This window comes from Alligator sinensis, unplaced genomic scaffold (assembly GCF_000455745.1).
Source record: "Alligator sinensis unplaced genomic scaffold, ASM45574v1 scaffold93_2, whole genome shotgun sequence".
In the NCBI taxonomy this organism is placed as follows: domain Eukaryota; kingdom Metazoa; phylum Chordata; order Crocodylia; family Alligatoridae; genus Alligator; species Alligator sinensis.
Window position 1 is genome coordinate 2,095,007 of NW_005841854.1, and position 20,454 is coordinate 2,115,460.

The 20,454-nt window shown below is 40.8% G+C and overlaps 1 protein-coding gene across 1 annotated transcript in view; it reads right to left on the reverse strand.

Moving 5' to 3' along the window:
• Nucleotides 1-17,247, reverse strand: part of ERO1B (endoplasmic reticulum oxidoreductase 1 beta) — a 47,409-nt gene extending 30,162 nt beyond the window's left edge. The window contains exons 1-4 of the mRNA XM_025213820.1: nt 17,240-17,247; nt 14,027-14,081; nt 11,735-11,854; nt 4,434-4,517 (exon numbers count right to left, since the gene is read on the reverse strand). Of these exons, the coding sequence (XP_025069605.1) occupies nt 4,434-4,517; nt 11,735-11,854; nt 14,027-14,081; nt 17,240-17,247 (267 nt within the window). The remainder of the gene's footprint in view (nt 1-4,433; nt 4,518-11,734; nt 11,855-14,026; nt 14,082-17,239) is intronic.
• Between the last annotated feature and the right edge of the window lie 3,207 nt (nt 17,248-20,454).

Consider the following 20,454-nt stretch of genomic DNA (forward strand, 5'->3'; position numbering starts at 1 on the left):
GGGGGGGGGGGGGGGGGGGGGGGGGAAGAAATCTGTTGCAGGTCAGGAAGAGGAGAAGCCCGGGAGATACAAGCCTGGATTCCTGAGGCAGAGGGGCCACTGTAGCCCTGAACTCTTCAAAAGAAAGAGTTCTTGCCAGCTCAGGTTGGCAAGAAATGGAACCTTCAGGCCACTTCAGGGGAGGAGATTTCTACAATGGCATGGTGACCCAGAGAGGGCTTTGAGTGTTTAAGTTTAAAGTGGTTGCTTGTGTAGTTTGCATTGCTGTTTTAACATATACCAGAGGATCAGGTGGCTACTGTAGAGATGGAAAGGAGGCCACAGGGGTGTCTGAAGGACACACCATGTTCTGCCAGGGACACACCATGTTCTGCCAGGGACAGGGGCATGAGAAAGAAACAGGCTGAGACCAAGGGGCAGGGCCTGAGCTCAGAGTGGGGACCGAAAAGGAGGTGGGGGTGACAGAGGCAGCCTGTGGCTGATGAGAGGCTCAGGCTGAAAGACTGAATCCTGATGAAAGGAAGGAAGAAGAAGAGTACAGATTTAGGACTTCAGAAAAGCAGACTTCAACTCATTCAGGGAACTGATGGGCAGGATCTCCTGGGAAGCCAGTATAAGGGGGAAAAGCAGTACAGGAGAGCTGGCTGTACTTTAAAAAGAAACGTTGCTGCAGGCGCCATCCCGATGGCATGAGCCATCCCGATGCACAGGAAGAGTAGCCAGCATGACAGAAGACCAGCTTGGCTTAGCAGGGAACTCTTCAGTGAGCTAAATACACAAAAAGAAAGCTTACAAGAAGTGGAAACGTGGACAAACAACTAGGAAGGAGTACAAGACCACTGTTCAGGCATGCAGGGATAAAAGTTAGAAAGGTCAAAGCACAACTGGTGTTGCAGCTAGCAAGGAACATGAAGGTTAACATAAAGGGTTTCTACAAGTATGTCAGTAACAAGAGGAAGATCAGGGAAAGTGTGGGTCCCTTACTGAATGGGGGAGTAAATCTAGTGACAGATGAGGAGAAAGAGGCTGAAGTACTTGATGTCTTTTTCACCTTAGTCTTCACAGGCAAGTCAGCTCCCAGACTACTGCACCAGACAGCATGGTTTGGGGAAGGGGTGAGCAGCCAACAGTGGTTAAAAAACAGGTTAGGGACTATTTAGAAAAGCTGGACATGTACAAGTCCATGGACTTGGATGATGCACCTGAGGGTTCAGAGGGAGTTGGCAGATGCAACTGCAGAGCTGCTTGCCATTATCTTTAAAGACTTGTGGTGATTGCAGGAGGTCCCGGAAAATTGGAAAAGGGCAAACAGTGTCCATCTTTCAGATACAGAAGGAGGATCCAGGGAACTACAGACAGATATGCCTCACCCTCCTCAGTCCCTGGAAAAATCATGAAGCATATCCTCAAGGAATCCATTTCTAAGCACTTGGGAGAGAAGGCGATTAGGAACAGTTAGCATGGACTAACCAAGAGCAAATCATGCGTTAAGCCGAATGCCTTCTACGATGAGATTACTAGTTCTGTGGAGAGCAGTGGATGCGATAGCAAGATTTTAGCAAGGCTCTTTATATGATCTCCCACAATGTTCTTACAAGCAAACTAAGAAAGTACAGGTTAGATTGACTGACTGTAAGGTGGACAGAAAACTGCCTGGATCATCAATAACTTGATGTCTAGTTGGCAGCTGGTATCAAAAAGAATGCCCCAAGGGCTCGTCCTGCGGCCTGTTTTGTTCAATATCTTCATCAACGACCTGGAAGAGGGGATGGAGTGCACCCTTAGCAAGTTTGCAGATTACACCAAGCTGGAAGAGTAGCAGATACGTTGGAGGGTAGGGCCAGGATTCAGAGACCTAGATAAATCAGAGGATTGGACCAAAAGAAATCTCATGAAGTTCAATAAGGACATATGCAAAGTCCTGCACTTAGTATGGAGCAAATCTCATATGCCACTACAGGCTGGGAACTGACTAGCTAAGCAGCAGCTCTGCAGAAAAGGATCTGGGGGTTATGCTGAATAAGCCAAATACGAGCCAATAGTGTGTCCTTGTTGTGAAGGCAGCTAACAGTCATACTGGGCTGCATTAGTAGGAGCGCTGAGAGCAGACTGAAGCAAGTGATTATTCACCTCTATTCGACACTGGTGAGGCCGCATCTGGAGTACTGTGCCCAGTTTTGGGCCTCCCATTATAAAAAGGATGTGGACAAGTTGGAGAGTCCAGCAGAGGGCAATGAAAATGGTAAGTGGGGGTGGGATCATGACTTATGGAAGGCTGAGGGAACGGGGCTTATTTAGCCTGGAGAAGATAAGACTGAGGGGGGAATTAATAGCAGACTTCAACTACCTGAAGGGGGGTTCAAAAGAGGATACAGCTAGAGTGTTCTCAGTAGTGGCAGGTGACAGAACAAGGAGCAATGGTCTTGAGGTGCAGCAGAGGAAATTTTTCCTAATATCTAACCTAAACTTTCTCATAAGGAGGATAGTGAAGCACTAGAATGGATTATCCAGAGATGTTGTGGAGTCTCCATCCTTGGAGGTTTTTAAGACCCGGCTACACAAAGCCTTGGCTGGGATGCTCTAGTTGGAGATAGTCCTGCTCTGAGCAGGGGGTTGGGCTAGATGACCTCTCAAGGTCCCTTCCAACCCTAATTTTTCTATGATTCCATGAAAATGCCCCAGAAGTTAAATTTGGCAAATCTATTTTGTTGGAACTTGAGAAGAACTACTCTGATAAAAGTGTGAACTTAGACTTCAGTTCTTCCTGGACTGCATTGAGTATGCATACATACACACTGTATCCCCACTCTTAGCACTTATTTGGATAATTGTGTGAAAGGGCCAATTACTATTAAGTTGACTACCAAGGAAATTATGAAACTTCATAAATCTTTGTAAAATATTTTGTCGTCTGTGAATGAAGGCAGCTACATCACTACCATGTACCCTAAACATCCAACTGTAAGAGCAATTAACCAGATTTTTTTAAGGAAAGTTGAAAGTTCCTTTTAACAGCTAAATTAAGCTGCTAGTTAAATCCTAACCCAGCCACTCTTATCATAACTAATAAGGCTGCACATGCGCATAATGATATTAGCTAGCTATAGGAAGGGTACAATCACCCGATTTTCAGAAACATAAAAATCAGATGGAAGGCATAACAACATTCAATTCTTATACAGATATAATCTTAAGTATAAAGAACTATGCTACTAACATAATTAATATAGCTTCTCAAAGAAGTCTTTCAGAAAGAAACCAAGTTTACAAACACCCAATTCTCACAGATTTCACTGGAAGGTGTGTGCAAGATTCTGTACTGAAAGAAAAAGTGATGGAACTGTATTCCCTCCATCTGTTTCAGAGCTTAACCAGAGCTAAGCATTAAAGAAAAAAAAAAAAGTACAACAAGACATCAGACAACCTGCATTAGAAAAAATGCAAGTTAAAATCTTCCAACAGCAGCTTTAATTTGGTCACACTACACAGTGAATTGCCCATTCCCCTTTTCTGATTAAATCTTCATTTTAACATACAACATCCTCATCATAAACAGTAGTATTGTAGATAAGCTACAAAGCATAGGTTTAAAAAAATCATACACGCTATATAAATATTCATGTTCCATTGTCCTCCATTACATGTAGAAAATAGTTTGCAAGTAGCAGAGAAAACAGCATATCCTCCTGGATAGAAGACATGAATGGGTCTAATTCCTAGTTCTGCAAACAACAAACTATTTGTGCTTCAGTTTCTGTAAGTGTGAAATGGAGATAGGCATATTTACCTATCCATGTAAAAGCACTGGACAATGAGTATGGACAGAAAGTATAAGAAAGTAATAACCTAGTATTCAGAATCCAGTAGGATGCTGATAAATGTCAACATGCTAAACATACTTTTCACGGAGAAAGTATACAAATAAACTTGAAAATGCCTTAGCAAAATTCCACGACTATCACCTACTGGAAAAGGGGAAGAAAAACGGAGACACCTTAAGCAATAGGTGTTGCACTCTTAGATATTTTTAACAGTAATCATAAACAAACCAAACCCTCCCCTTGCCACATACACAGACACTTAGCCAATGTGTACTTTTCTATGGAAAAGATGCCAATTACTGTTAAAAATTAAACCACGGGCTTATAAATAAATTGGGGAAATGTCTATTTTTCGGGTATTTGCAAGTTTGATAGTACTTTCCATATAGCTAATTTCACTCGTTCCTAATAAGGTCGTGGAATATAGCCAAAACGGAGGAGTGAAAATTAACAATGGTGAGGACATGTAGGGTCATACTAGTGAAACTAACATTTCGTACTTTCATTGGTTTCCAAATCTGCTACAGCACATAAGTACACCATGTCCTAAAAGTAATAAATCAAGTCATATTTAGGAAGCACATTTTCTTCTTTTGTTGTTTTGATGCATACCTCAGGACAAGGTTCTACATGACAATCTTTAATAGAACAATGGCCATCATCAGCCCAGAAAGGACACGGTCTCTTAAGATTAACCTATAAAAAAAAAAAAAAAAAAAAAAAAGCAGATATCAAGAGATACTGTTAGTATATCAATTTACAAACAACTTCAAAATAGAAGACTTACCACTTTAATAAAGTCTTCCTTGCCGGGAAAGAAAGAGTGAAGAGCAAAGTGCTAATCCACTAATACTGTAGGAGGGATTTTTAATGTATCAGCACTAATTTCTCATAGTGTGAAACGAAGACCACCACCAATCTCTCTTCCACTGAATTGGACATACATCAAAGTTGTTATAGAATCAAAAGGTGAGGCAAATAAATTCTGTTTACCTATCAAGATAAATATTATCTAGCAACAGTAAGTGACTGTAAGTTCAGACTGAATTTTAGTAATTTTTTCATTCAACTGGAAAACTTACCTTTAAAAAAGTGGCCTTGGAATTCACATCATCTTAATTTATCTCTACTTTCCCAGGAGAATTAGGTATATGATAAAGCCAGCCACAATATTTATAATTTAAAAACAGATCTATGTAATTATTTATATTATGTTACTTGTACATAATATAAATATATGCATGTGTGTAAGCATAGTTTCAGATTCCAAACTGAGCAATGCAGCTTGTTCACTACTACACTTCACAGTGAATACAGAATATTACTACTCTGCTATTGTTTTCTATATTCAGAGAGCAGAGGCAATCACATTTTTTTTGAGCGTTTTGAATTGCATAAGTACAGTAAACAAAGATACATTTACTGAAGTGAAAGAAATAGTCTAGTGCAAGTGAAAATGAAAAGGCTCACTAGGGCCACGTTTTAGGACATTTTCTGGTCGACCCCGCTTTTGACAACAAATAGCGGAAATAGAGCAAGCAATGTAATGCAGGTAATTATCTTTGTATGCTCAGATTCAGAATGGTTTCTTTCCAACAGGAATATCCTCTGATCTTTTCCATTGCAACTCATAAGTAATCCAAGTGAAAATTTATGAATAACTAATCTGACATTGCATTAAGATAATTCAAAGGAAAGTAAACACATACTAAAAACTGAGATTAGCAATTAACCATCACTTTGCCCTCTAGATCAAGCATTTTTTTTTTTTTTATGGAAGTAGGTTTTGCTTCAAATAAGTAATAAAACTTAGATGTTTTCTTTTGTACTTACTGAACAAGTGCTTTCTGACAGAAAGTGGCAGATTTCAGTGAAGAAACTATTACCATTCTTTCCATTCTATAGTCCATATACTGCATATTTTCATATACCATGCACCCCAAATAAAAAGATGCACTTTGTTTTGGGGAGGCAGAATGAAGAGAAGAAGATTTTTCAAGAGTCATGTCCAAAAATTGACTGCATGGACTTGTCTTTGGCTAGCTCTCTGGCTCCTTCACAGAAATGCTAGATTTTTAACCCTCTTATAGCCATTGCAAAACTGGGAGAAAAGCAGAGCCATCAGCAAATGTTATACCACGTCCATATTTGCATTCTGATGAAGAAACCAGCTTCCTGCTTAACACATGCATCCCAATTTTGGTTGGCTAATTTTTGGGGAAAAGGTGCATGTGTTAGGTAAGTTCGCTTTTTTATTGTGGTCTGTGCAAACAACTGCTGCCTCAAAACTTCTGCTCATGAAGTTAACTCAGCAGATGAGGGCAATATTTAGATACATAAATTGGATAATCCTGTATCATGTTTATTGAATGATAGGACTTCACAATTTCTCTCTCTCTCTTTTTTTTTTTTTTTTTTTTTTTTTTAAAGAGAGTACTGCTATCAGAATCATAAATACAGACCTCTTAACAATGAGCAAACTAATGCAAGAATGCACAGCAAAATGATTCTTAGACTCCAAGATGGCATTGAGCCCCCCACAAGGTTTCAATAATAAAAGTTGATAACATATATTTCTTAATTACAAGACTTACATAGGCAAATCAATAATTTTGGCAAGCTTACAATGGGTTTTTAAACCAGAAAACAACTTCAAATTGTTTTATTCAGTATTTTTAGTAAAACTACTTCAAATAGTGTTATTAAAAATACAAATACTGAATACTTCTGAAACAATGGTTTTACTGGGAAAAAAAAGTCATATTATATCTGCCTTTTGTTAAAGTGGCAGAATCATTAAAATACATTCAATGGAGGAAAAACAAAAATGCCATACTTTTTTCCATTTTAATATAGAGATGACAGTATTCAAAACAACCCCGCTGAGAGGATCCTTGTTTTTCTCTTTACATTAAGTTCTCCCCACCCCAATCCTTTTTTTTTTTTTTTTTAAATTCACAAGTTCTATATTTATACAAAAAAGAAAGAAAGAATCCCAAAAATCAATGACAGCAAATGAGATCAGATGTTATATTTCATTATTCTTGTGTGTCCAGGTACATAATACACTACCAGGTATGTAATGCTAATTTCCTCTTTTTAACAAATAGTGTTTGGTGTTTATCCTCGAAGATGCATCTTTTTTAGATTTTTTTTCTGCTGCTGAATCCAACTACATTCGAGGATTAAATTCATTCCTAATTTTTTTTTTCCTAGCTTGCAATTTCTTGTAGCTGCCCCAAGATGGTTACCCCATTGTGAACAGAAGGGCGGGTGCTCAGGAAGACTGAAAACAGAAAACACTGTTCATGATACAGTAAGTGCGAGAAGCCCCAACTTGAGAATTAATTCAGTAAGATTTCACTAACTACAAAATTGCTATGAAATCTCTAAAAAGGCAGCCAAGAATGCCAAGTGCTAAGGGATAAGTCTGGATAAGCAGAGTGAGAATAATTATCTGCCAGGAAACAAAATGCTATCAAACAGAAATGTTCACCTTGATTTGATAACATTTCCAACATAAAGGTCATGGAGATACCAAATACAACAGGTGCACCATACATTTCTTTCTCATTTTAAAAGCTACATGAAAAAATAGATTTAATCCAAATAAATATTTATTTTTAAAAGCAACTGTAATTCAAACAGCTCTGAAAGTAACCATCTGCTTTTGACCACGATTATTCACCAAACCTTGGGTTGCTCTAATGATCAGAGGCTAGGTGGGTTATGTGCATGCTTACAGTTAACATGCCCCCCAACCCCTCATGGTAAAGATATAGTCTACATTTTGTAACTTCTCCCATCCTGTAGGTAACATTTAGCCTCAAATGCTCAGTGCTCAAAAGACCTAAAAAATCATGGTACTTCCTAGAATCTACAATTTCTAAGGGTCAGGCATGCAGCCTTTTTGCTTCTTAAATGCATAGAACAACAAAGTAAGGAAGTTATTTTTTTCAGACTATTCAATACCCATTTATCCCAAATGCTTGATTACTTTTCCTAAAGGAGGTCTTGGTTGAAAACTGAAAAAGCCTCCCAAACTGCTTCCAATATATCCCATAGTAAAAGCAGGGAAGACCAGACTTAACCTTCTGATGTTTCTAAAGGAAAATTCCGCCCCCCCCCCCCCCCCAACCGGGCGCCCCCCAACCCCAAATACACAAGAATTGAAAAAGGGGATGCAATTTTTTTTAAGGCTATTCTAATGAATCACAACTGTTCAACTCTGCCTTCTTTGCCGAAGGCTAGAATGTTTGAGATTTTCTATAACATCTTTAATTTCTTGGTCTCAGGAAAAATTAAGATCAGGTGAATGAAAACTGAAAGCATGAAGCTGTGCTAGTCAAAAGTATTTCTTTAGTTCAATGGCTAGATTCTAGTTCTACTATAATTGCTTGTTTAAAATCTGCCAACAGCAAGGTGCCCAACTGAAGAATTTTTTTTTTTAAACTGACAACACGCAAAACTTTTATTGACAATCAAATTTTTTTTTACTGATGTTTTACATGATGTAAATGTAACCTTTCTGCCAAGTCCTGGACAGCAGGAACAGAGGCCAAGTTCAAAATTAGGGGTTTAACAGTGAGCAGTCTTACTTAATTACAGTGATGGCTTTACACTATACACCCTAGATGTCTCCTACTCACCCTGTACCTTAACGCCTCTGACTGTACCATGCTGCCCCACCCCAGCCCACCCCAAAACCTTACTCCCCAATGGTCCTGCTCCCCCATCCCAGCACAGACCCCCATTGGCTCTTCTTCCTCCCAACCCCAAAGTTTGGTCCTGGCTACATCACCCTCCTCCCTACTACATCTGGTACATCAGACTGCTTGGGGTGCCTACAGACCCTGCCTACCTTTGAGGCAAACAGCTGTTACAGACAGTTGACAGTCAATAGGATGCAGTGACAGCATGTGACTTTGGGGGCAGAGGGAGGGCATGCAACAGGGCTAAGGAAGCTCCCAGACCACAAAGCTCTGACAGAATTCCCTGCAGGGGAACCAAGCTGCAATCCCGCTCAGACAAGGTCTGTCCATCTGGCAAAACTTGCATCCAGCTTCATTCTGATGACAAAATTATGCTCAGAGTTTCTTCGTCCAACAGTAGCAGTCTTACATAATTACAGTGATGGAAAGCTTCCCCCGCTTGCTTAATTTTAAACTTCCTAGCAAGCCCTGCCACTCGGAAACACAACTTGGTTTACCTTTTTCATTATATGACAGCATTTGTATAGTATTCAGAGAAATGGCTTTGCATTTGATTTCTTGTTCTTGTTTGCCTGTCATCTGCTACTTCAGCAGAGTCGTATTTTATATATCTATAGCTATATAGAAGCAATGAGATGGGGAACCCTGTGGGAATTCTAGTTCATGCCTCCAGTCTCTCTCCCCCTCCCCACATTATCCTGACAGCCAAGAAACATAAAAAAACTACCTAGTACTAAAAAACAAAAAAACCCTCAATCGAATGACTGGCATGTTCCAGCCTCAAACTCAAGTGGAAAGTGAGCCCCTACTCTAGTGGTGCTGTGAAGTGGCAGCGGTCAAGCTTGCTGTATTCTGAAGACTAATCTATTCTGCACTACGTGTACTCAAAATATGGAATAATATGTACCTGCTGGAAGAGCAAGAGGAGGAATTTAGCATAATACCAGATGGGATAAGCTAATCATCTACTACTGCTTTAGTGTGGCACTTGTAAGGAAACAAAAGTTTCATTTTCAGCCTTATCATGGATGTCTGCATTCACTAGCCTGTAAGCGCAGGTAACCCAACTCATTCCTTAGAGAAGGATCAAGCACACACTACATTGAGTACAAGTGTTTAAAGTTACTTGCTTGTGCTATTGAGGAGTCACAAAGTAATTATAATACATTTCTTAGCACATACCACTGACAGGGTGCCTGTGTACCACTGGTAGTACCTGTACCACAGATTGGGAACTGCTGCTCTAAAGAATATGTTGGCTCCAAATAGTCAGGATATCTCCCCACATAGATCAGACAAATTACTGATACCTGAACTATGGAATATTCCAGAAAAAAAAACAAAAACATGCTGGCATACAGCAGTGGTTCTTAAGCTTTTTAGACTCAAGATACCCCTCCATAACTCTTATTAAATGAGCAGCATCCCATTTCCAAAGCTACTTTATTTATTACAGTCAGTCCTTACCTCCTTGCAAAGAGGCTGGGCAATCGGGCCAATGAAACCCTAAGCATGCTATCCTCCACTTAGCCTAACACGTGGCGCCTGATCCTGCCCTTCTGGCCACCTGTACACATGACTGGGGTTTAGTCCCCTGAACAAACAGTGAGTTGATTGTGACAATTAAAAACACACTTTCAATTTAGGGGCTTCTGTCACTTATGGTGAGGTGCCCAACCCCCACCCCCCCTTATCTCCCCTGCGGCGGGGGGGGCGAGCTGCCAGCGAGCCGAGTAGTCCCTGAACTGCGAGGGTCCCTGGTCCTTCCCTCTCCAGCAGCAGCAACCCCCCAGGCCGCCTGGGTGAGCTGCTAGCAGGAAGGTGCCGTGCCCTGTGGAGGGAAGTTCGAGGGCCCCCTGCAAGTCAGGCCCCACCAGCAGTTCACCCCCTGGCTGTGGGAGAGGCAGGCAGGCTCTGTTGTGGGGGGAGGGGGGGGGGGAGAAAGAGGATCAGGCCCCTCTAATGCATCCCAAGTTGCCCCAGCACCTGGTTGAGAATCACTAGCACAGAGATATGTGTTAAACCAAAATAAAACCAAAGGGGACAAGAATCCAATGCATATTTAACATGTGTTTGCAAAAGGGAAACTAAAAACACATGCATTATGCAATCACTAAAGCTAACAAAATATCAGCTGAAAGAAATTGCCAAAGATATTTTTAACATAAAAGTCCTATAAGTTCCTCAAAGCCTGTAGCTTTACACAGAGTAGGAACCACAATGGAGGTGCATATATTAACTTTTTACTCAAGTATATGTAAACTCTTATTACCTAGGTGACATGGCAAAAAAATCCTGTCATTTTGATCATCTTGTAGTACCAAAAATTTTGGAAATCAGTGTCATACCATTAGAGACTGCTTTTAGCATTTTATAAACAAATTGTATAAAGTGTCAAGTAAGAATATTCTGATTCCCAACTCCAACAGCTGGTAGAATCAGAACAGAAGAAAATTAGCTCTTGGTGATAGGTGGAGCCAGGTCATCACCCTTGTACATTTGTTTTTTTGAAGTGTAATATCTTTAACTGTTAGCCAGAATAAAGAACTGCTTACCATTAGAAAGGCTGCATCAGTTCCTATATCTAATTCAGGAACAGATATTACAATACAACAGTATTAAAGTGAGGAGAGGGGGGGAAGGAGGAAAAAAAACCCAAAGCAGACAAAAAAAAAAAAAACAAACCAGTATGCGTCAGCTGATCTGATGCAACATTTTTGTCGAGGTAGCTATACAGCATAAGTAGGTGAAGCTATACTACAGAAGTTTAAAACTGAATGAAATAGGGAAAACTACAGAGGTTTAAACTTGACAGATAGATGAAATGGGACACAAGATTCAGCTGCACCAGAATAATCACCCCTGTTTTCCACATTTAAAACAGCATAATCATTTTGTTTGTTCATACCCATAGTGGTTAACATTCAGTGCATTTTAAAGCCACATTCCCCAAAAGCTAAAACAGTCTTGATTTACATTAAGCCCTGGACCAGTGACAGTTACAAAGAGAAGATCTCAAACTAGTGCAGCGTTCATGGACTAAAAGCAAATTACCAGCAGCCTGTAAAGTGAGCTGTGGGCTGCCAAGAGAAAATGAGATTCAAAGTTACAAATAATTAATAATAGAAGTAGATAGAAAAAACTAAGCCTTAGTATGTGGTTTTAACTTTAACTGCACAGGAAAACGTCATTTTTATGTACCTTGTAATATCTGAAGTAGTCTCGTTCTTGCAGTTTCTGTATTTTGGGGAAAATCTTGTAAGTATTGAAGTCATCAATGCTTTCTATATCACACTGGCAATCATCCAGGACTCCTATAAGCTATACATGTAAAAAAAAAAAAAGTATTTAGTAACATGGCTCTGTGGATATTTATGGATGTTACACGGCCCTTTTCTTATTTTATTTTTTTTTAGCAGAAGTAAGAAAGAGGCAAACCACGAGATAGCTTAGTCAAATACAGTTCAATAACAACATTTATTTAGTGTCTTGGCAGGAGAATTCCATATATTTATTACTAGTAAGTTTCATACACAGGTTTAAACTTTCAAATTCTACATCTTTGTTGCCATAGTCCATTGGGTTTAATCCATCTCCTGTACAACAAGGAAGGGCAGGGTGGACTCATCCAGAACTCTGAATGCATTAATCTGGCAGATGCCACCCTGTAGTGCTTTCTACCTAACTTTATACTAATGGGGCTAAATATTCATAAAGGCTTGAAAGGACCTTAAGAGCTCCTCAGTTTAAACAGGGAATCGAACCTGCAACCTTGGTATCATAAACACCAGGCTCTAACCAAGCTAAACAGCCACTTTCCTCTCTGCTCCTGCTATAATGTTATGCTAACATATGAATAGTTATACAGATGGTTACCACTGTCCTACAATTTGTTCAGCAGTTACAGTCCACCCACACACAACACGATGGAAGCTGTGGGGCCTAAATTTCCCAAACTCAAGTGCGTAAATTCAGACATGGCTCTCTGGTTAAGCACCCTTATAGGAATTACTCACCACCCTAGGCAATCAAGTCTGCAACAAAGGTAAAAAAAATCTTGCATTATCTTGGTAAGGGTACAATATTCATTTTAAACCAAGTGAAATTCAGCTACCCTGTGTTTTTAGAAGGAAAGAGTTTTATTACCATTTCCCATTAAGTTAATAGTTTTGTCATTAAAAATCTGCGTGTTAATATTAGGAAAAGAAAGTCAGACAACAGCAGTGCCTGAAGTGACCCATACCAACCATATTTACTGCCTATTAAATACAAAGTTCAGAGCTTTAAAAACAAAAACAAGCAAAACACCTCATTGCTACTTTATAGAACACAAGACAGAAATATCAAAGTCAAGTGGAAAAAAATATGAAGTCTATCAGGTTAACTTCCAAACTACAATTAACACTAAAACACTTAAATGCTAAAACTGCAGTTATATGCTATTGGGAATTGGGTCTGTCAGGTCTGTTTTCCAGTACCTAACAATGAAAACTTGATTCTCAAAAATTTGCCTGTTTACTTTTAGTAAACTTTTTAGTTACTCCAAAAATGGATACACAAATCAATTTTTTATCCCTTGTGATTCAGTCTTTCAAACAACACAAAAATTGCCCAGCAAACCATAGAACATGAAAGATTTGAGACCTCTTCTGATCTTGAAGGTTCACGAGTTCCAACTCTAAAAGATAAAGGCAATACATCTAAACACAACAAGAAAGTGGTTATATCATCTGTAACAGGGGGCCTTCTCAGGGCTGATTTAACTGTGGCCCACCCACCTATTTTTGGGCTAACCGCCCGCCTTCTCGGTAATTAATTAATAGATGTTAATCAAGCAGAAGGCTGCCCATTAGCTCCCCCTGGCATCGGGGCAGAGTATCCGTGGCTCCATTCCTCCCCTCCACAGCAGCCCAAGCCTCACAGGTGGCATCTAGATGTTATCATCATCACTGGGCCCCACTCTGGGCCCCAGAATCCTCCTAATTGAATCCTGCCTGGATTCCTCTTCTCAGGCGGTCTCATCTGCCTTCATACTAGGCAGCATAGCTCCCTGAACTGCTTCCCATTTGTGTGTGGTCCCTCTGGGACCTTTGGCTCACTAGCCCTGGCCCACCTCCAGGCCAGTCAGAACCGCAGGCGTGCAGCTCTTGGGTGTTCCTTGCGGTGGGCCCCTGGCCCTTCAACCCTTCCGGTCCTGGCCCCAGCATTGACCAGTCAGGGCAAATCCAGACAGGCATGAGTCTATGGCCTTTTCTCTCTTTCCGGTGTCCACCCTCCCGGCCCTCCAAACAAGGTAACCCACCCGATTGTGGGGACCAGGGGTTAAGGCGCCCCAACCTGCCTTTCACTGGGATGGTAACTGGCCTGGCATTTCCTGGGGGCTCCTGCACCACTGGGAACCCCACTAGGCCACCCACACCCGGCAGGGTGCAGTTTTAGGTCGTACCCAGGACCAGGAGCCTCCTGACCATCCCCTAACAGCTCCTCCCTTACCTCCAGCAGCCCTCCGGCCAGGCAATGTTGTTGTCTGGCCTCCAGCAGCAGAACTGCCTTGTTTATATGGGCAGCTCCAGATTCAAAATGGCTGCCCTTGACAGGCACCTGGCAGCTGCCAGCTTCGGGCCCTTAAAGTTGGAGGCACTCGCAGTGCCCTGCCACACCATCCAACATACTGTTTTTCTTTGATCCAGTTTTAGAACAGCAGTAGCACTTTCTTCCATTGAACATAGCAAAAATGTAGAATTATACTTTAAGGACTAATATTTTATGTAACATTATGTTCTTATTGTATTAGCATACTCTTTAAAGGCGCATTATTGGTCTACATGTTAAGTGAAAGCACAGAACTAGAAGGCAATAGAGTCAGTTCAAGAAACCACTAAAGAGGTCGGAGCTTCACGTGGCTTGTTATTTTACAGAGCTGTTCTGCTCGTGTGATTCTGAAACTCAAAAATGGGTCTTGCTGAACAATAAACTGCTGTGAAGCAGTTATGCAACATTTTCTGAATCTTCTCAATCAATGTTAGGTTATTTACATTAAAACAATTTTCTCTTCTTTTGATGTTTTAACAAAGTACTGCATTGTAAAAGTGCTATGCAATTATATATTAAAAGAAATAATTTTTAAAAGACTGCTTCCTTCCCATTACTCCTGCTGCTTGTATATCTTGCATTTCACTCCGTTTTGATAACTAAACTAGATTGCTAACTCACTTTAAGGACACTACCAAATTCTGCACTGGCACACGTTATCACAACTCTAGTTCTTTAATGGAGTTGCACTGATTAGCAATTTATGCAGTGACTGAATTTTGTCCATTGCATTTTTTTGCAATATTTAAGTTGTTTCACTTCTCATACTAAAGGGGATTTTATTTATTTTGGAGGAAGGGATTTAGACACTTAAACTGAAACAAAGAACCTCATTAAACACTTACTGGTCCCGATAATGATACAACCTAAAAAATAATTAAAAACCTAGCATCTCTCTCTCAAATCTCCCAGAGGATGTAGTAAAATACAGACATAAAATTAAGAACAGTAGAGTTATACAAAATGATTCTAGATAAGTTAAAGCCTCTTAAAGCAGATGATTATTATTCAGTCAGAACTGAAACACCCTTTTGTATTTATATTTAGCTAGTCAGCTTACTAGCACCTATCAAGAAGGCAATTCCCTCATCACCACGTTTACTAAAAAAAAAAAAAAAAAAAAAAAAAAAAATCAAAAGAATGAAAAATAGAAAAAAGGACTAGCATATTCATTTTTATTTTGTTTGGATGGTAGGTGTCAAATTTATCACCTTTTATATTTATATAAAGTAGGCCAAAACATCTTCATACATTTGTCACAGCCAAACTGATGAACTGTCACATAAAACATTCATGATGTAATGTTGAAAAAGGAAGCTAGCAATCAAAATTTGCAAGACAAATAAATGAAGTATTTTTATATTGATTTATGAAGTATTTGTAAATAAAAACACTTTTAAAACATGGAGATTTCTTTAGCTTCAAAATTATAACAGTTCATCTATGTGGAATTTGGAGAGAGAAAGACTCAAAGCTTGCATGTATCATGAGATTCATTTTGAATATATTAATAGAGTAATGTAAATAGCATGTTTACACAAACAGCTTTAAACTGTGTTATCAGGTTGTTTCTGAAGCAATTAAATTCCTCATTAGAGCACCAACTGGGACACCTTGTTTTGCTTCTACATGGTTTATCTTTTTTCAGGAGATTCAGAAAGAGAAAGAAAGTGATAGGCAACAAGATCCAAAAGCAAATGTTATCAGAAGATTAACTACAGTGTGAAGGGATGCTATTTTCAACTATTGTTTAAAATGAGACATATGATATCATTCCCATATGATAAAGATAAAACACACAGTAAAAACATTCATGCCAGTTTGCCAATGACTGCATTAAAGACCACCAACAAAAAACTGAAAACTTGCTTCAGAAGCCATTTAAATGCATCCCATGGACTCTGTAGAATCAAACTGCCACTAAAATGCAGCCAGAGGCAAGGATTTCCAGGGGATGATACCTTCCTTTACTGGACCAACTGCATGGCTGGGATAAATTTAGATAAGCTTTCAAATTGCCTCACATCATTCCTGGACCCTTATGGCTAAATCACTCCAACCTTTTGGAAGTCTAGCTAACGCAACCTCAGTGGACATGAGACACCTCTCCCTAACTTTGGTGAAAGTAGTGGTACCCCATTTTTAAAACAACTTATAGATTGCAATGCTTAGCTCCTTGCAGAGGGGCTGGAGAGCCAGGGTTGGTCAGGCAGGAACAAGTTCTAGCCTGTGTTCACCCACTTATCTCCTTACCTCCTACAGCACTCTTCAAAGAGTCTGGCACACTCCTGGTTGAGCCCCCCCCCCCCCACAGCTAACTTGTTGGAAACTCTAATTCTAGGTTGGATGGTGGCTTACAAGAGAATTGGTTTCACCATATACACACACACACACACACCCCCCCCCCAACACGGACATTAAAACACGCAAAAGTGTCTGTGTTGCTCTGTATTTACCCAATACAGCTTCCTGCCTGCCCCAAACAGAATGGGGCAAAAAAACCTTGCCTTACATTTGTATACAAGGAAATATCATTAAATATACTGTTTATCATTAACCTGCTGCCAAAAGCAGCACGTGGTCAAAAATGAAAAACAACTATGAAGCCAATTAAATGCAGCCAACACTGAGCATGACAATAATAATATAGCTCATACTGGGCAAACATACCACAAGAACAGGTTAGTGCAGCCCAGCTGAATAAGACAGTAGTGTCCATTGTACTCAGTCCCCCTCACTGCCGACTCTTTTTTCAAGTCATGAGCAGCCGTTATACTGAATATACTTCAACTTTCTCTCCACTCCCACAGTGGAACTGTGAATTTGGCCCCCACTACATTTTACAGGTATTGAGCAATTACCTTGAAACCAGCTACACATCCAAAGTAGGAGAACTCTCTCAGTAGGAGGGTGGTGAAACACTTGAACAGGTTACCTAGAGAGGTGATAGAATTGCCATCCTTAGAGGTTAAGGGCCAGCTTGACAAAGCCCTGGCTGGAATGATCTAGTTGGGGATGGTCCTGCTCTGAGCAGGGGGTTGGACTAGATGACCTCCTGAGGTGACTACCCAGCCTAATTTTCTATGAATCTATGATTCTAAAGTGCAGTTTTACCTGCCCATGTTAAGGGCAAAAAGGCTACAGGGAGAACTAGAAGGGCAGAGTGGATGGTGTGAAGACAGAGCTGAGAAAGGACTGTGGTAGAAAAAGAAAGCTCTTGATAAGTGCTCAGACCCTCCCCGAATACCAAACCTGAACTGCGAAGCTGGACATGATCTGACTGGTTTTCAGCCGACCACTGCTGCAGAACATCTTTAAGGTAAACCCTAGATGTCTGGCTGGGCTGGCAGCCTTGCTTATCAGGCTGGACTGGGATTTCACGTTCCAGGACTACCAGGGCTTTAAGGATTTCTGAGAGATAAACAAGAGGAAGAGAGAGGGCCCAGGGCTTCAGTTCTTTAACTCTGGAGAGCTGGAGGGGAACCGGGAGCATGTAGCAACTGTGAAGATATTTAACTTGGCAATGAGGAAAGAAGACAAAGAGCTGTCTTATCAGGTACTGCAAAAAGGTGGGTGAGATTGAAAAGGTACAGGACCCCAATAGGATCTGGATACCCTGCTATCAGCTGACCCAGAAAAACCCAGCGAGATACCTCCCACCAGTACTAGCCCTAGGGCAAACAGGGGGTTCATGATTTACCACAGCCAGCCAAAGTTGTGCAGGAAGTATGGTGAAGAGGGGCACTTAGCTTTGGTCTACCCCTGCACCACATTCTCCGTATGTAGTACGAAGGGCCACATGGCAAAGAACTGTAAGAAGAAAAGTTGCTGCAGCCTCTGTCAGGAAGAAGGTATGTGTTTCACTCCTACCCCCGGTCATTTGAGAAAGAGCAAGGCAGCAAAGAAAGGAGAACAAAGAGCAAGGGAAAAGGGAATGAGAGACACCTGCAGAAGACGCAGCAGAGCCTAAGGAGCAAGTGAAAAAAGTTATAAAGAGAGCCAGGGAGAGTCAGGAAAAGTACACTCCAGCCCTTCCCCCACCCCTCCCAAGCTGAAAGCCAGAGAGAAAGAGGAGAAAAAAAAAATGCAGGGAGGGGAACACTGTACCCCTGAAAAAGGAGAGAAGGGAAGAGAGCAGCTCAGAGAAAGGAGGGTCAGAGAAGAAGTAAAATGAGACGGAATGGCATTTAGAAGAAAGAGAGGAGGAGGAGAAACCAAAGAAGGGAGTTGAAGGGTAGAGGGGAAAGAAGCAGAGCCCCAGCCAAGTACCTCTGCCAGTAGTCTTCCCTCATCGGTTTTCTCCCCCACAACAAAGCCCTGACCACCCAGAAGAGATTTTTGCCAGTCAGGAGGAGTGGGTGGACAAGTTCTTAAGAGTCAGACATGATACAGTTTGTGAAAGCAATGAATATGAAAATGGACAAGAAGGAAGCACAGCGGGAGGATAAGACAGAAGAAAGCCTGTAAAGAAACAAGCTAACATCAGACAGATGAAGGTAAACTGAAATATTACATCAAAACGTTAATCTCTCTAAATTTACAGTATGTACTAAATAAGGACAGAAGGAATGGTTGAAGTGTATCTAGCCCAGATAGAGCCAGATATTATCTATATAAAAGAACGTGCATTATCAGTAGCAAAATAAATAAATAAATAAATAAATACGAGAGATGGTGGAAGTAGAGGCCATCTAGCTGGTCTGGCTCAAATATTAAGAGCAACACGTGTACCCATGCCAATTAAGAACCCAAGCATCGAGATCAAGAGAAAAAAAAAAAAAGAAGTGTAGGGGGGGGTTAATGCTATAATGTGCAAAATGAACAAGAAGTTATTTGAGATCACAAATCAGTGGACTGAGATGAGGTGTGGAGATTCCTGAAAAAACTAGGAACCAGCATGACTGGCAGAACACCCTGAATATTAGTAGGTGATTTCAACTGCATACGACAAGCGCAGGACAAAAAGGGCAAAGGGCAAGCAGGAGCCACAGACAAGTCAAAGATCCTAAACAGAATAATCGCACACAAAATAATTTGCAGGATACAGAAAGAAGAGGACCGGGGAAGTTATCTTCACAAGAGGAAACCTAGCAAGGAAATTTCTCATGAACTGACCTTACCCTGACATCAAAACACTGGACAAAGAGAAGCAGAAACACCAGTTTTCCTCTTAGAGCACTGCACACTTACAGCAAGTGTCAAACAGTGCTTAAAGCTGAGCCTATGCAGGGTGAAAATATATTTATGGAGGGACTGAGAAGAGAAAGGGGAGGAAGAAAAAAGCCTTGGAGAAAGAAATGGGTCCTGATATTTGTAGACAGAACCTAAAGACAGAAAGATGCAAAAAAGAAGGTGGGGGGTGGGAGCGAAGTTGCAAGGGAAACTGGATTATACAAATAAAGGGGATAGGGAAAGGTTCACATACCAATAAGATGTAAAATGTGGAATACCTAAAACAATTGAGGGAATAAATGGAAAAGTTTGTTTTCATGGACAGGCTACATAGCTACATTTTTTTAGATGGGGTAGGTGAGGGGAAAAGGAAGAAAGAGCTGAACGGAATTTGGATACTTTTGTAATAAAAACAGGGTTTATACTATGTATAAGTATTATATATGCTGCTTAAAAGCATGCTCACAAAGTACCAGTGCTAAAACTTGCAGCATTTAAAAAAATAAGAGGGAAGCTGCAACAACTCTGGGTGAACTAAGTCTATGGGTATTTCCAGTAACTGGCCTATCTGCATCTTAATACAGGCACGTCTATTTTGAGGTCAGCATGTTCACATTTCCTCCTCCTTTCTGCGTGCTCAGGGACAGCAGAGTCTGCCAGCAAGGGGAAGAAGCTGGAGGGGGAAGCAGAAGGCAAAGCAACTACTTGCCTCCCCCATTTAATTTTCCCTACTTGTAGCAATGGAAGGGGACAGATTCAAGGCAAACCTCCAACAGTTATTAGACCAGCTCATTTTCCAGGTATAGACTCAAGAGATATGCTGGGTTTTTGGTTGCGTGGGAAACTGCCTCCCTAATCAGAGATACCCAAATAGGGTAGGTGAGGGGAAAAAGGAAGAAACAACCTTGTCTGCCCATTCACCCAGAAATATAAATGGGCAAACAAGGTTCTTTGGGTTAATACCCATTTACCCAAAGAAGCTTGTCTGCCTATAACAATTTCCAGAGACTCTAATTATTGGAAGCTGAGATCGGAGCAAATAAGGTGCATATGTCTGTCTGTCTACATATCTGTACAGACTCTATATATACACACACACGCGCACACACGCACACACACACACACACACACGGGCTCCTCGCAGCACCGCAGACCCC